The sequence below is a fragment of the Cloeon dipterum genome, chromosome X, assembly GCF_949628265.1.
Source record: "Cloeon dipterum chromosome X, ieCloDipt1.1, whole genome shotgun sequence".
NCBI lineage: Eukaryota > Metazoa > Arthropoda > Insecta > Ephemeroptera > Baetidae > Cloeon > Cloeon dipterum.
Window position 1 is genome coordinate 31,517,593 of NC_088790.1, and position 14,305 is coordinate 31,531,897.

The following is a 14,305-nucleotide window of genomic DNA, read 5'->3' on the forward strand; positions in this document are numbered from 1 at the left end:
TTTATGGGCTGAATTAAATTCTTATAATTTTTGTTTCGTTGGCTCAAGAGTGAAACTGACACAGCAGAGAAGGTTTTTTCTTACCTCAAGAGTGTATTCTGCAAATACAAATCGAGCAATTTTGATTTTTCTCAATTCCACTATTGGAACATTTCCTCGAAAAATGTGAGATGCATTCTACACATTTAATTCCATACTCAGAATAGAATGTGTATCAAAATTAAAACAAAATCATTCGAATTTTATTTTTTCCCAGACACAACTTAGGTTAAAATTTTCGGTTACTAGAGGTTATTAGCAAATATGGTATTTTAATTTCACGGATTTTCCCTCCGGCTCGAACGCGTTCAGTTCATCCAGCAAAAGCTCAGCCTGAAAGTTTTTTACATGTTCCTGGATGTATTTTAGATTGGGGAGCGATTGGACAGGTTTTTGAGACGTTTGAAATTGTAAGGATACCTAAATTTTCCTGAAAGCTATTCATAATTCCTGTAAAATTAGTGTCATATGATCAAGACGCAAAAATTTCAGCTAGTTAATTCGTTGCAAGGTGTAAAAAAAAATTATTTTAACAATATTACGATAACCAGATTTTGCTATCTCTCCCCTTATCAAAAAGATTTTAATGTACATGAGTTGGTGATAATAAAAGTGACGTAAAAAATGCTATTTAGATAACTTTTTGGAATTCATTTAGCTGTTAAAAAAAAATTAATTTTAAATATCAGATTTTTAATTGTTATTAATCAAGAAATCTTAAAATTCTTTCAAAAATTTCACCAAAAGTGTAACAATTTATGCAGCCAAAAATTTGCAATGATTTTTCAGCTAATTTAGACGATATTAAATAATTCAGATAGCTCATTTTATGGTCCTGATAGACGATTGGAAGCTCAGAAAAAAACACTGTTGATCGTTAAAACACTTTGTTGCAGCCAGCAAAGATTTTTTTCTAATTAAATTGGCGATTTTTGGCAACAAGGATTTCCAGAATTTTAATAATCTGACGTTCAGCATAAAAAACCTTCGCATCTGTGCATAAAAGGCAAGAAGTAATCTGTGACCAAAGTAGAAAAAAAGTGGCGGCGCATCTCGACGGCTATGTGCACCGCAAATTGCACTTTATAGAAAAAAAGCGAGCAATTTGCAAGCAAGCCCGAGCGTGCATCGCGCACTAGGCCGAGAGGAGGTTGTTGAACCGCCAGCCTTATTCTCCATATAAATAATATCAGGTGCTAAACTCGCCAAGAGAGGTTCCGCAGGCAATGCCGTCCGCTGCAATAATTATCGCCGACTCAGGGATTTCTACTCGAATCGATTATTTGTGCTCCTTTGAATGTCTTTTAACTTATTATTAAAACTTAAATTAGATTTTTTTTTTATTAATTGCCTTTGAAAAACCCCTGAATGAAAGCAGGTCACTTGAAAAACGACAAAATGGCTTAAAAAAGTACTTTATTCTGTTTATTTTTAATAAAGACAGTCTTTGACGAGGTTTCTGAGCACACCAATCGATTCCTGAGGGTCGAATTAGGTGAAGTAGATGTTTTATTCTGACCATAAAGTGCAGCGCAAGGTGCGAACTTTTTTTCCCGCCAAAAAACGATATGAACGTATTTGCGGGAAGTGCGCATGCGTCAGAGCTGGTTTGAGCACTTGCAGAGAGACCACCTGAACGAATGACTTCTTTGTCACATCCAGCCAGCACCCACGCATGCGCAGTTCTCGCAAATACGCTCAAATTGTTTTGGCGGGAAAAAAGTTCGCACGTTTTTTTAACGGAAAAAACATTCACTGTACCTAATTCGAACCTCAGGAATCGATTGGTGAGCTCAGAAACTTCGCCAAATAAGTCTTTAAACAAGAAAAAGATTATTTTAAATTAAAATAAAATATTTGCCTTTGAAAAACTGGTTGAAACAACCCCTGAATGAAAGCAGGTCAGTTTAAAAACAACAAAGGCTTTAAAAAGTCCTTGATTCTGTTTATTTATTATCATTTTTTTAAAGTGCGGTCATTCGCGATTACGAGTGTTGCAAAAATAAAGCTGGCCCGACCATAACACGAGGCGCATTGATTATTCAGGCCAGTGGAAAGGCGCTCATTCAGCTGTACATATTCCTTGCCAAAATTCTCGCACGAGCGCCGCGCGAAAATAGAACTTAATTAATGGGCGGCGAGGGGAGATGGTCTCGAAATAAAAGAATTGTCCAGTTCAAGATCAAATTTTCGAGTGTTTCTCTTTATTTCATTTCGCTGTGAAGCACAATAATTTGGCAGCTGTAATTTTAAATACGTTATGTATGTACACAGGAATTTGCAGTTTTACACAGTAAGAATTACACCATTTTATTTTTTTTGTATAATTTTATTTCATAATACGACGCGATCGCTCCGAGTTATACATGAGTTATGTGTGTGTGTGTGGGTGGGTGTGTGCCGTTTCTGAGAGGACTAAAAATGCGAATCGAGCGTAAGTCTCAAAATGCCTGCTGGTTAAAAACAACGAATGCGATTGACTCGATCAATCGGAAAACAAAAAATTAACTAATCAACATCAAATCACAGAGCCTTTCTATGCACGTGACATTATTTATTTATTTATTTTCATGCATCGCTCTCATGCTTATCAAAAAAGCCGAAGGGCCGCGAAAAGTGCCCAGACGGCGCCGGTATAATTACTTTAATAATTAAGCTAGTTAATTACACGCCGACCAATCGCAAAGCCGATGTCGTATGCATAGCATATACAGTCATTGTGTAATAAGTATGAGTGAAGTGACGGACACCGCCTTTTCCCCTGCTGGAATTCGACCGCCAGATAAAAAAATGTCTCTATAAGGAATTGTTTTCTACTTTTCTATCAATTTGTAATCGCAGAAACGCATTAAAAGTCGATTAACAACAAGAATTAAAAGAATTCTTGGATTTGAACGCAATACGCATGTCACAATTTCCCGCGCAATTCACGATTCTTGTTGCTAGGCAACCGGGAAGCTGTTGGCACGTTGCGCTCAGCCAATCAGCGTCGAGAATTCTTGCAGCTTTTCTCCAATACTCGTGATTAAATTGATTTAAATGAATTTCTGGGATTATAAATCGATAAATGAACTCTACAGCTGCAAGAAGACACCAATAATCGGAGAAAACAGCAAAAATTCTTTGCTCGAAGAAACCTCGATGCTGATTGGCTAACGAACGCGCTCGTCAGCAATTCTAAACACTTTAACGCTGTTGCTAGGCAACCGTGCAACCTGTTGACATGCGTCGCGCTGAGCCAATCAGCGTAAAGAATTCTTCAAGCTAAGAATTCTTGCTGCTTTCTCTAATTTTCGTGATTTTATTCTCAATTTAATGCGTCTCCGCCGTTATAAATCGATAGATCGACTCTTCAGCTGCGAATTGAGACCAAACAATCGGTTTTCTGCTCAATAGAAGCAATTTACAAGAAGCACGGGACTCTTTTGGCGGGAAAAGGTTGTTTTTCCAAGACCAATAGCGAGTCGGAACCAAGATGGCGACGGATTCCGCGGGGAGACAAAGGTCGCGTGCCCGATTTACAAGTACAAGTACGTCATTTTTTCTTTCTGCTTACTTTTCTGAGTTAAGCCAAGTACATACACGCGCACACACGGACCAATCTATCGAAGCTATATTTTATATAACCGTCTAATGCTCACGTCTAGCAGGACTAAGTGTATCGATCGGATGTGCCTGAACGCCCCCGCCGGCCCCCGAGGGCCACGCCGACCCTTTGTGCACACATAAATGCGCCCTCTGGAGGCGGACGGCGGTTGAAGAATTCCGAAAATGGGAAATACGTATGTAAATGCTGAGAAATTTTGTGTCCTTTTTCACTCGGAAACTGTGTGCTACCTCCACGAACGGTGAACTATAGAATAATTAATAATAATAATTAATTATACTCCGCGACTACTCCATAAATTACTAAACGTAACAACAAAAGTGAAGAGCCGTTGCGCTTAACTGAACTAAACCGAAAAAAAATGAAAGAAATCCGGAAACCAGCCGGGTGTTCCGGAGAAAATGAGCCAATCAATTTTTTAGCCTGCTGGTTGGTGCTTTGGAATTTACACGGAGCCAGCTCAAAAAGCATCACAGTCTCAAAATATTATACTACGCGGACGAATCCCCTCGACTTGGAATGAAAACAATTAAAAGAAAAGAGTGAAACACGCGCGATGACAGCAATTTTGTGCCGTTGACACGTGCGCGCGGAGAGCGCCCGCGAGAGAGAGGGAGAGAGAGAGAGAATCGCCCGACCATGTCCTTTTACAATATTGGCTCGTGTGTCGTTCAATTTCGAGCTGCTGCTGCTGCGGCTGGGGGCACTCGATTAGCGTTATTACAGGATAAACAATTGCCATCGTCGACGCTCGCTCCAACGAATGAATGGCAGCGGATGCAAATCGGCCCAGTGAGAACGGGGTCACTTGCAGCATCCGATTTGTTAAGTGTTTACGTGTGTGTATGTGAAAAGAAACGCGTCTTCTGCGAGTGAAAGTTGCTCACGGTTTTGGGCAATAGAACCGAAAGACGACGGGAAAAGCTTCGGCCGAGGGAAATCGGAGTTGCAGGAATGTTTTGAAGGGGTTGGCGGAAAAGGAATGAATTCTTGACGCGGTTATTTGAGGATAAATACGTGAGTTTATTAGTCAGCGAATTCATTTTAAGTAAAAAATGATAATCAATCGTCTTTTAGAGTGCATTTCCTTCTGTTTAGCGAAAATAATTCTTTGCTCCAAGAATCCTCAACGCTGATTGGCTGACGAAAGCGCAGGTCAGCATCTCCCGCGCAATTCACAACACGTTTACACTGTTGCTAGGCAACCGCGGCAGCTGTTGACATGCGATTTGCGTCGGCCAATCAGCGTTGATTAAAGAATTCTTGCGTCATTTCAACGGTTTAAACGAATTCTTCCGCGAATTTTAAAGAAAAGATCCTGCTGTTTCTTCAGGAAGCCGGATAAAAAGTAAGGAATTACCAATTTGATCATTTGGAAATACACTCCACGGCAGAGAATTTGATGCAAACATGTCCCCGTTTATTTAAATGCATTTCTTTAGATATTCTCCTTCTTTTTATGGCTGCCGCGAAACCCTATCGAATTGGGCTCCGATCGGCTCACACCAAATAAATCCAATTCCCTCGGTTCGCGCTTTCTTCTCAGCCTCCGACAAAATTCCTCGGTTCGAAAATGAAATGGAGGGGAGGGTGGTGAAGGTGTTCTTAAGTGGTGGATGCGTGTGTGAGTGGGTGTTCTAATTAATTTCACTCCAATTTGCTCCGCTGCTGGCCGGTGAGCAGGCCGTACTGGTGTCCGTTGACCTTGTCCTCCTGTCCGAGCTTGTCGTACTTGACGCCGTTGGCCGCCGAGTGGACGCGGGCCGGCACGTTGGCGGCCGAGGCGCCCTTGCCGCCGTCCGAGAGGTACGACTTGTGGAAGAACCTGGCGAACAGCATGGCGTAGCTCAGGTACATGGTGAACGAGAGCTTGATGTTGGTCAGGCTGATGTGGCACTCTTCGCCGCTCTGCAGGTACTGGTAGGCCCAGTAGTTGACCAGACAGCCGACCACCATCTGCGACAGCTGCGACGCCGTGATGAACATGGCGAACTGCTTGGGCGGCCGGTAGCCCATGGCCCGCAGCGCGTAGTACGTGTACATGATCGAGTGCACGATGTAGTTCATCACGACGTACCAGCGCGCCGACGACGTGTACTCGGCGTACGAGAACCAGCTGTACAGCAGCACCGTGATGTGGTGGTACCAGTGCAGGAAGATGAGCGGCTGCTTGCGCAGCACGATGAAAACCGTGTCGCCCAGCTCGGGCAGCTTCGACAGCACGAACATCCACGTCCAGAAGCCGCTCACCTTGTCGTGAAGGATGTAACTGCAAACAGAAAAGGCAAAATTGTAATTAGTAGAGACTCGCATGCGTTTGTTTGTTTGTTTCTCTAACTGTTTTTTCTTCTTTTCAGATTTGGAGACGCGGCAGTTTGAGCCAAATTTTAACCAGGAGGCGGAGAAAATTAATTTTAACGGAGAGAATTTTGATTTTAATCAGATTTTGCCAGAATTTCGGACCGGGAGCAAATCTATAATTTAAAGACCGTCTTTGAAGAAGTTTCTGAGCACACCAATCGATTCCTGAGGGTCGAATTAGTTAAATTAGACATTTTTTCCGTTAAAAAAGTGCAGCGCGACGTGCGAATTTTTTTCCCGCCAAAACAAAATGAATGCGAGAACTGCACATGCGTGAGAGCTGGTTTGAGCACTTGCAGTGAGACCACCTCTACGAATGACTACATTGTCAGATCCAGCCAGCTCTAACGCATGCGCAGATCTCGCATTCATATTGGTTTTGGCGGGAAAAAAGTTCGCACGTCGCGCTGCACTTTTTTAACGGAAAAACGTCCATTTTAACTAATTCGACCCTCAGGAATCGAATAGTGGGCTCAGAAAAGTCGTTAAAGACGGTCTTTAAATTGTTCATGATTAATTTCGGGTTGATTCATCAAATAGAATGTTAATCAGTTTGAGTTAAAATTGGATATTGTTGTTAAGAATTTTGTCCCGATATCGGACTTAATTTTGTTTGAGGTCCAAGTGTCCTTTATACCGATTTTATAAAAATTTAGCCTCTTTCAGGTCAATTTTCTGTATAAAATATCACGTTATTGCAATTTATTATTAAAAAATTGTTAATTGAGTCAGAATTTCGAACAAAATCCAAATGAAAATTTGATTTTTGGGACAGATCTTTACATTTTCGAGAAAATGAGTAAAAATCTTATTTTTATTCCCTTTATTACAACACTTTTAAATGTTTACCAAAGAATAAGCTTTGTCTTTGGAATGTTATTTCGGTTTTCTTACGAAATTCAGATTTAAGTTATTTCTAGAGTAATAGTTGTGACATAAAAAATATTGTTACATTTTAATCAAATAAACGTGCGTGTGTTACTGTTGATATTTTACTTTAAAAATCTTCAATTTATTTACAAAATTAATTCAAAACGAGTTACGACACCAAATTAATTTTTATTTTTGAAAATTGAGCGTCTAAAAACAGGTTACCCCGATTTTATTATTAGCGCAAACAAACGGCTGGAAAATCCCACCAGTTTTGGGGTTTCCTTTGAAAAAATAAAAAAAATCACACTTTGCACCTAACAATAGACAGAGCTTAAACAAATGCTTAAAATGAAAGTTTCTTAGCGATACAGAGTGTTTCTCCGGATTTTAGTTCCTAATTAAAGAGTAAAGTAAAAGAAAGTACCGTCACACATTTAAACAGGATAATTCTTTAAAAAGTGCCAAATCTTTTTTTTAAATTGAAGTCTCCAATAGTCATGCCAATGAAGTAAAATATAAAAAGGGACGGTTAAGGGAAAACTGATTAAAATTTTGGGTGTCAAATTTCAACAACAGAATTTCTCACTCTAAAAGCTAATATTTTTCCACGAATTGCCGTCAGAATACGGAGAAAAAAAGCAAATTGCTGCATATGTGCTTGTCGGGGCCGCGACTCACTCGGCTTAACGAGTCGTGACGTCAACTATCTGATAACGAGGATTTCGGAGACAAACCAAAAGAACTTTTAAGTCTTCGCCACGCATTCCTCACGTGCCACATTAACGTCACCTTACAAGGCCGGTAGAATAAATAAATCTTTTTTAATTGAAACCAAATTGCATCTCATTACAGTGCGCGGTGTTTTTATTTTAAGGGCCGCGCCCGCCCGCTCGTGTTGCTCGCGGCAGGGTGGCTCCGAAATTTGTGTCAAGTGCGCTGCCCATCTTTTTTCATTAAGCCACTTGAGCGGCGCTCGTTATCTCGCTCGAAAAAGAAAAATTAATCACCCTCCCTCGGCTGGACGGACAGCCTGGCTGCTTGGCTCGCGAATCGGATTATCTGCGGATGAGTCAGCGCCCAAGAGTGCAAGCGTTCACGCAGACGAGATATAATTGTCCCGCATTCACTCAAATGAACAAAATTACTTTGTTTCGAGCACGAGACACCAGTGAGAGTCTGGAGAAAAAGATTTAACATTTTTTTTTCAGGATTTAAACCCTGAAAATCTAGCAAAATGAAATCACTGCAAAAAATGTTTTATTTTTAAATAAATTTCCGGCTTGCTTGTGTTTTTTGCTTAATTCTAATTCCTCATTACACAAATGTAAGGTTAAAATATCTTCCAGTGAATTAAAAAATGAATAATTCCCTCAATGGGCATGCATTAAACATTCTTCGGCTCGGTATCGAATTTCGAAAAGCCTCTCAAGTGGATAGGTATCCTATCCTATCTTCCACGTGCTCGGCGGTATCAAGTGTCAAGCGGACGCGAGACATTATTATTATATCTATTTATCCGTTAGCAAAACACTGCGGCCGGCAGACTTTCATTTAGAAAATGCGGAAACACGGTCGGTGAAAAACTCATTGACGCCTCAAACGCAGCATTTTCGTTAAACTGCGTGCAGGCAGCCGCAAGACTACTTTCCACGAAAAGAACACTCGGTTTCGTTATCGGAATTTGATTATCGGATGGATATAAAAATAAAAACTGCAACAAGTAGTGATGATTCATCAACTGTTACGAAATCTTGAGAGGATTCGGCGTCGAAACAGCCGAAATCGAGGGGGGCGTAACCAAGGGACAACAATATGGCAGCGCACCTTGGTTACGCCCCCCTCTTCAGCTGTTTCAACGAGGAATATTTTTTTCGGTTTGACGCAAATAAAACAAATCAAGTATTTATTTTAATACCAAAACCCGGTAGAAGAATTAATCCCTAATTAAAAGGGGGCGTAACCAGAAATTCATTGGTTTCGTTCTATTTTTAAATTTAATTACGAACAATTTGAATTTTCCCTCGCATGCGCAACAATTATCGAAAAGGAAAGCTGCGCCCATCACCCATTAACCAATTGCGAGCATTTTTGCGGCCTCGTGCCGTCTCGTAAACGGAGACGCGCACGTGCGGCGTCTGTCTACGCACGGCTTGTATTCGATAATTACTACCGGGTGCGAGATGCATCGATGCCGACATTGCGCTGACGCCTTTTCACGATGCATCTCTCGCGTAACGAACGAACGGGTTGCAAAGAAACGAACGGCAAACGGCACTCGGCATAGTAAAGCCAAAAGCGGCCGCCGCTCGACCGATAACGACGATAAGCCGACAGCCGACGCACACGCAGCTGGCCAGAACAACAAAAAATTATTATTTTTGCAATCATTCCAAAGATAGATATTATTCCGAAAGTGGCGTGACAGTGTATGCAGGCAGGCCTTTGTACTTTTGTACCCTGGCCTTTAACTTTCGATTGCCAATCTTCGAAATCATCTGATCATCGCAACAGCTGACTATGTGAGATTTTTTTTTAATTTAATTTGAGAGCGATAACCTCGAGGGCTTCTAATTTTTATCTTTTAATGTACATATTTAGCCACTGGGGCAAGGTTCAGAAACACGAAAATTTCACGTGGTAAATTATAAATTTATTTTTTTAAATCTTAGAAAAAATTCTAATGAATTTTTTAAATTTTATTTTCTGTACGGCGGGACACTTACAGTCGTAAAATGAAATCAAAATAGCTTCATGGCATTAATATTTTGGTTGTTATTTCTTTAGTAACAGCTGATTAGCCCGTCAATTGGCGAATCGACCGTTAGATGGCACATCAGGCTGATTTAAAATGATTTAAAACACGCGGAAATGAAATTATTCGTTCGGCACGCCTCTTTATCGACGCTTCTGATTGGCCGCTGCACCGTTTCCTGATTGGCCTTTATTATTTCGACGCCATTTTGACTTCTGACCGGCGGGAAAACCAACACAGATCGCGACCCGGCCCCCGATGATTTGAATTTAAAAGTTTCCGTTTTGAAAGAAATTAATTAAAAGAGGCGTAACCAGAAATAGAATTTAAATGCGTCCAAATTTAAACGTAATTCCATAAAAACTCGAGAGATCTTCACGAATTAAAAGGGAAAAAAATCCTTGATGTTAGATAAGATGAAACAGTTCAATCTATAAAGAATTTCTTCCAGGATCTCCTTATTAACCGCTGAAATGACGGAAAACAAGAAAATGACGCAATTCAATCACGCACACATTATTTCTATTCATTCCACGGCTGATTCACGTTTTCGTAATGAGCGCAGCAGGTGCATTTTCGCGAAGGTCACAATCAATTGACTGGCGGCGAAAGGAAAGGGGATAATCCAGCTAGGTGCTTTCTTTCGTTTTCCTCCTCTCAAAAGATCGATTTCCGAGAACCGAAACGCAAAGGTGCATGAAACCGAGCGCCGGCAGTGCGTGACGCAATATAAATAAATATGGATATCGAAACAATTAGCGCGCTGGCTGCGGCGCGGCGCGTTCCTTCAATTTCACCTTCAGGAAGCGCATAACGGGGAAGTGACCCAGTCGCGAGACGACAAGCGGATCGAGCCACGCCCCCCTCCGCTCTTCGCAACCAAAAATATACACTGCATTTAATTTTCGTTTTTGTCGGTCCATTCGGCTCTTCGGCTGGCTGGCAAAGAAAACTCCAAGTGAGCAGCCGAGGGAGATCAAAACGTTATTTTGTGAGACGCAAGGAGATTTTCTAAAAAATTAAATTCATCAAAAAATCTGCGAAAAAATTGCAAAAAATCGCAAAAATGGTCCGATTTTGGAAAACCGCGCACGGGCGTATGCGCCCCACTAAGGGGCATAGATTGGTACCTAAATCAGCACCGTCGGGCCCATAGGACCCCACCTGGGCCCCGAAAACAAAAGTTTGAAATGTCACAAATCGCGTTTTCGACTTAAAAATTAATAACTCGGCTTTTAAGGGTTGTAGAATAAAATAACTGAAGTTTATCAGACTCGCCGTGACATTCTGCGTCTGTTAGGCCCTATTTTCACCCCCGCCGACGCCCCCAAAATTCTCGCTATTTTTTAAGTGTGAGTTTTACTTTTTTTAAATTCGCCTTTGGGTCGGTTTCGGTTTTTGACTTGAAAATAAGCCTCCCTACGAAGAAACGGGTCGAGTTTTACGCCAAAATGTCCAACTTTTAACCGATTTGTATACTTTTTTACTGTTTTTAACTGTAGAAAACGTAATAAACTACCCCTAAAATTTCAAATTGCCAATTTTTTCATGAAAATTTTCCCACGGCTGAAATTAAAAATTAAATTTGAAGCAATTAAATTAAAGCAGACGTAAAGTTTTAAAAATTAGGTTTTCAGAAATGAAATTTCGGCCACACGCGCTCGTTCTCTGCAGTTTCGGTGCTCGAGATAAGGCTAAATCCATACAGAAATTCCTCTCAAAATCCTACAAATAAACTTTATCAGCAATAAAAGCGTCTGCTGCTCGGCTCGCTCTCGCTTGCTCGCTGCCAAACAGCTTTGTAAAAATAAAAACGTCCCACACGTCCGCTCTCATTCTGATTGTTCGCTTCGAGTTCGAGTTCGGTTCGGTTTGGCCCCAAAATGGTAGAAAAATCCCTGCAACTGCAAATGACACAAATACCAAATACCACCAGCGGAAAAACATCCGGCGCTGCATAAAATTGTTAAAAATTGCAAAGCAGGGCCAGTTGCGCGCCCGCCGAGTTATCAACTTTTAAATTAAACAAACAAAATCGTGGCTGCGGCGATAGCAAAATTAGCATGCTCGCGGCCTTGGCGGTCCTCGGGTGAAGAAAATAATAAAAAATAAATTCGATTGACCCCTCGGAGAGTAACGGCATCGCATCATCATCGCCACGTGGGCTCGAAATAGACTCTCGGCCGCCGCCGACTTTTTTCTTTTTGCTTTTTACGCTCGCAACTGTTGACCCGGCCTGCCAGCCGGCGTCTCTCTTTCACGCCGACGCAGACAAATTTGCATAATTGAATGCAGACTAATTACTCATTACGACCTTCCACCCATGATTTCAGCTTCAAGCGTGAGCTCGCAAGGAAATAATCAGAGTTTGGGTAGGCCTATTTCTATTTAATTTAGAATTAATGAAGAATAGCAAATAAGAAGACAAAATCTTTCTAAGACAGATTTTAATTACGAAGCAATATTTTCTTTATACAACAAATAGACAGACAAATCAATTCGAAATAGATTTTAAAGACAATTTTCTAGATGTCAGTGTCACAATGTTGGTTTTTATTTCATTAGATAATTTTTTGTAGGTTTTTGATGACCCATAAACAGTGTTCTTCGCTCCCTGATTGGATTTATTGGAATGATCAACAAATTTAAATTAACTCTTTAATTTTAAAATAATTACCTAAGCAATCTTTCATTGAATTATTAACTGAAAAATAAATTCAGAAAGTTCAATTTTTTCGTCAGTGATTTTATTCGGCTTATTTTTTTCCTAGTTCAATATTTTGATCTTAAAAACCATGAACTAGATCGATTTTGCGAAAAATAAGTCAGCAATTTAATGTTTAATTTTTTATCGCAGTTTAATTTGAACCCTTTCTTTGGAGCAAAAATCTTGAGCGCATCAAAAGTGAAAATTTATTTCTTCCGACAGGCGCGTCAGTGGTGACAGCGAGTTAATAATAAACAACAACGTGACGCGAGACGGGCTTTTCCGGTCAAATTCTACCCTCGCGTAGACGCACGCAATGTGCAATGTTTACATGCAACCGGCGGCTCCGGCGCCAATTATGCAGCTTCGGCAGGGCACGCACCGAAACAAAGGCGCGACTTCCAAACCAAAATCGATCGGCTGTCTATTTATTTTGAATTCTCCGTCTGCTTTCTCCGAAGTCATTCCTTTTTTGGACCCAGATTTAGAAAATGGCGAATTTTCTTAACGCATTATTCGTAAAAATCGGAATTTTCTGCATCATCTATCAGTGGTTGCAATAACGCGAGGCGCAGGAAGTTCCAGCAATCAACAGGAAACCCGCAAAACCCAACGAGCTTGGTAAAGTTACATCTTTCCCACCTTTTTCCTTCTTTATTCCTAGGGTCGCAGATTATAAAACCTCAGTAATCCGTTTTAAATGTCCTCAAAACATATTATTCGCTCTCATTTAAATGGAATATTGTTTTTTTATTGTAAGTAAATTAATTTTTGGTGAATAATTTCGATTATTAAATTTATAAAAAAGGATAAGAGGGTTAATTTTGAGTCTAAACCATTAAATTCTTATCTTTAGAATTAAATATAAATAATTTAAATGTTTTCTAGAGCAACTGAGTTGGTTGTAAGGCTGTTAAAACACAAAAACCACTAAAATATCATCTTTCGGACCCCTTTCCGCTTTAATTCCTACGGTTGGAGATTATAAACCTCAATAAACCGTTTAAAATGTCCTCAAAATACAATATTCGGTTTCATTTACGGGGATGATTTGTTTTTATTCGAAATAAATAAATAAAAAACATTTTTTGGTAATTAAATTCGATTATTAAATTTTTTAAAAAGGAAAAAGGGTTAATATTGAGTCGAAACCACCCTATTCCCTTCCATAGAATCAAATTCAAATAATTTAACCGTCTTCTAGAGCAACAGAGTCGGTTTAAGGGCTGTCAAAACTCAAAAACCAACTCAAAAAATTCGAAGAACGCCATTTATCGAGAATTAAACCAACCAAAAATTTTTTTAAAAAAATCCCCAGCCTCTTAAAGCCTCGAGTAAATACGCACCCCCTGGGGACCGTAATTTTCCCCCCTTTCCGCTTGTGCGGAAAGCACGTGTGTGGTCTCACCTAGGAATGCAGACCGAGTTGTAGACGCCGTGGTTGCGCAGGGTGTGCAGCAGTTCTGGGAGGGTGCGGCAGGCGCCGACGATGCTGAAGCAGGCGAGGGCCGTGTTCCACATGACGAGCACGCCCCTGAGTTGGAAGCGGGGCCGACTCTGCATGTAGTGCTGCCCGCCGAAGATGAGGATCATGTAGATGCCGACGTAGTAGAATCCGTTCTTCCAGTTCTGGATCATCCATACTCGCGTGTCCTGGTGCACGAACTCCTCCTCGAAGTTGAACACGTACGAGTAGTTGGGCACCGTCAGGTCCAGGTACGTCATGGTGCAGGGCAGGCAGGCAGGCAGGCGGCCGGTGTGTGTACGTACGCCGTGTGCAACTCGCTTGCTTCGACTCCGTGCGTGCGTCCGTCTGCACTCGCGGCTCCCACTGACTGATCTCTGCTCTGCAACACCGACAGCTCCTGGACGCACCTTTAGCCTCGGCGGCGGCGGCGGAATCGGCGATCGGCGGCGGCGGCGGCGGACGCAGGCAGCCAACGAACGGCGGCAATCCCACTTTTCT

General features: G+C 41.2%; 1 protein-coding gene across 1 annotated transcript; it reads right to left on the minus strand.

Annotated features, from left to right (window-relative positions):
- Window positions 1-2,214: 2,214 nt before the first annotated feature.
- Window positions 2,215-14,298, minus strand: Baldspot (elongation of very long chain fatty acids protein baldspot). Its single transcript, XM_065496285.1, has 2 exons — window positions 13,748-14,298; window positions 2,215-5,915 (listed from the first exon to the last, which is right to left on the minus strand). Exons 1-2 carry the CDS (start codon window positions 14,062-14,064, stop codon window positions 5,294-5,296), a joined length of 939 nt encoding a protein of 312 aa, XP_065352357.1. The 5' UTR covers window positions 14,065-14,298; the 3' UTR covers window positions 2,215-5,293.
- Window positions 14,299-14,305: the final 7 nt, after the last annotated feature.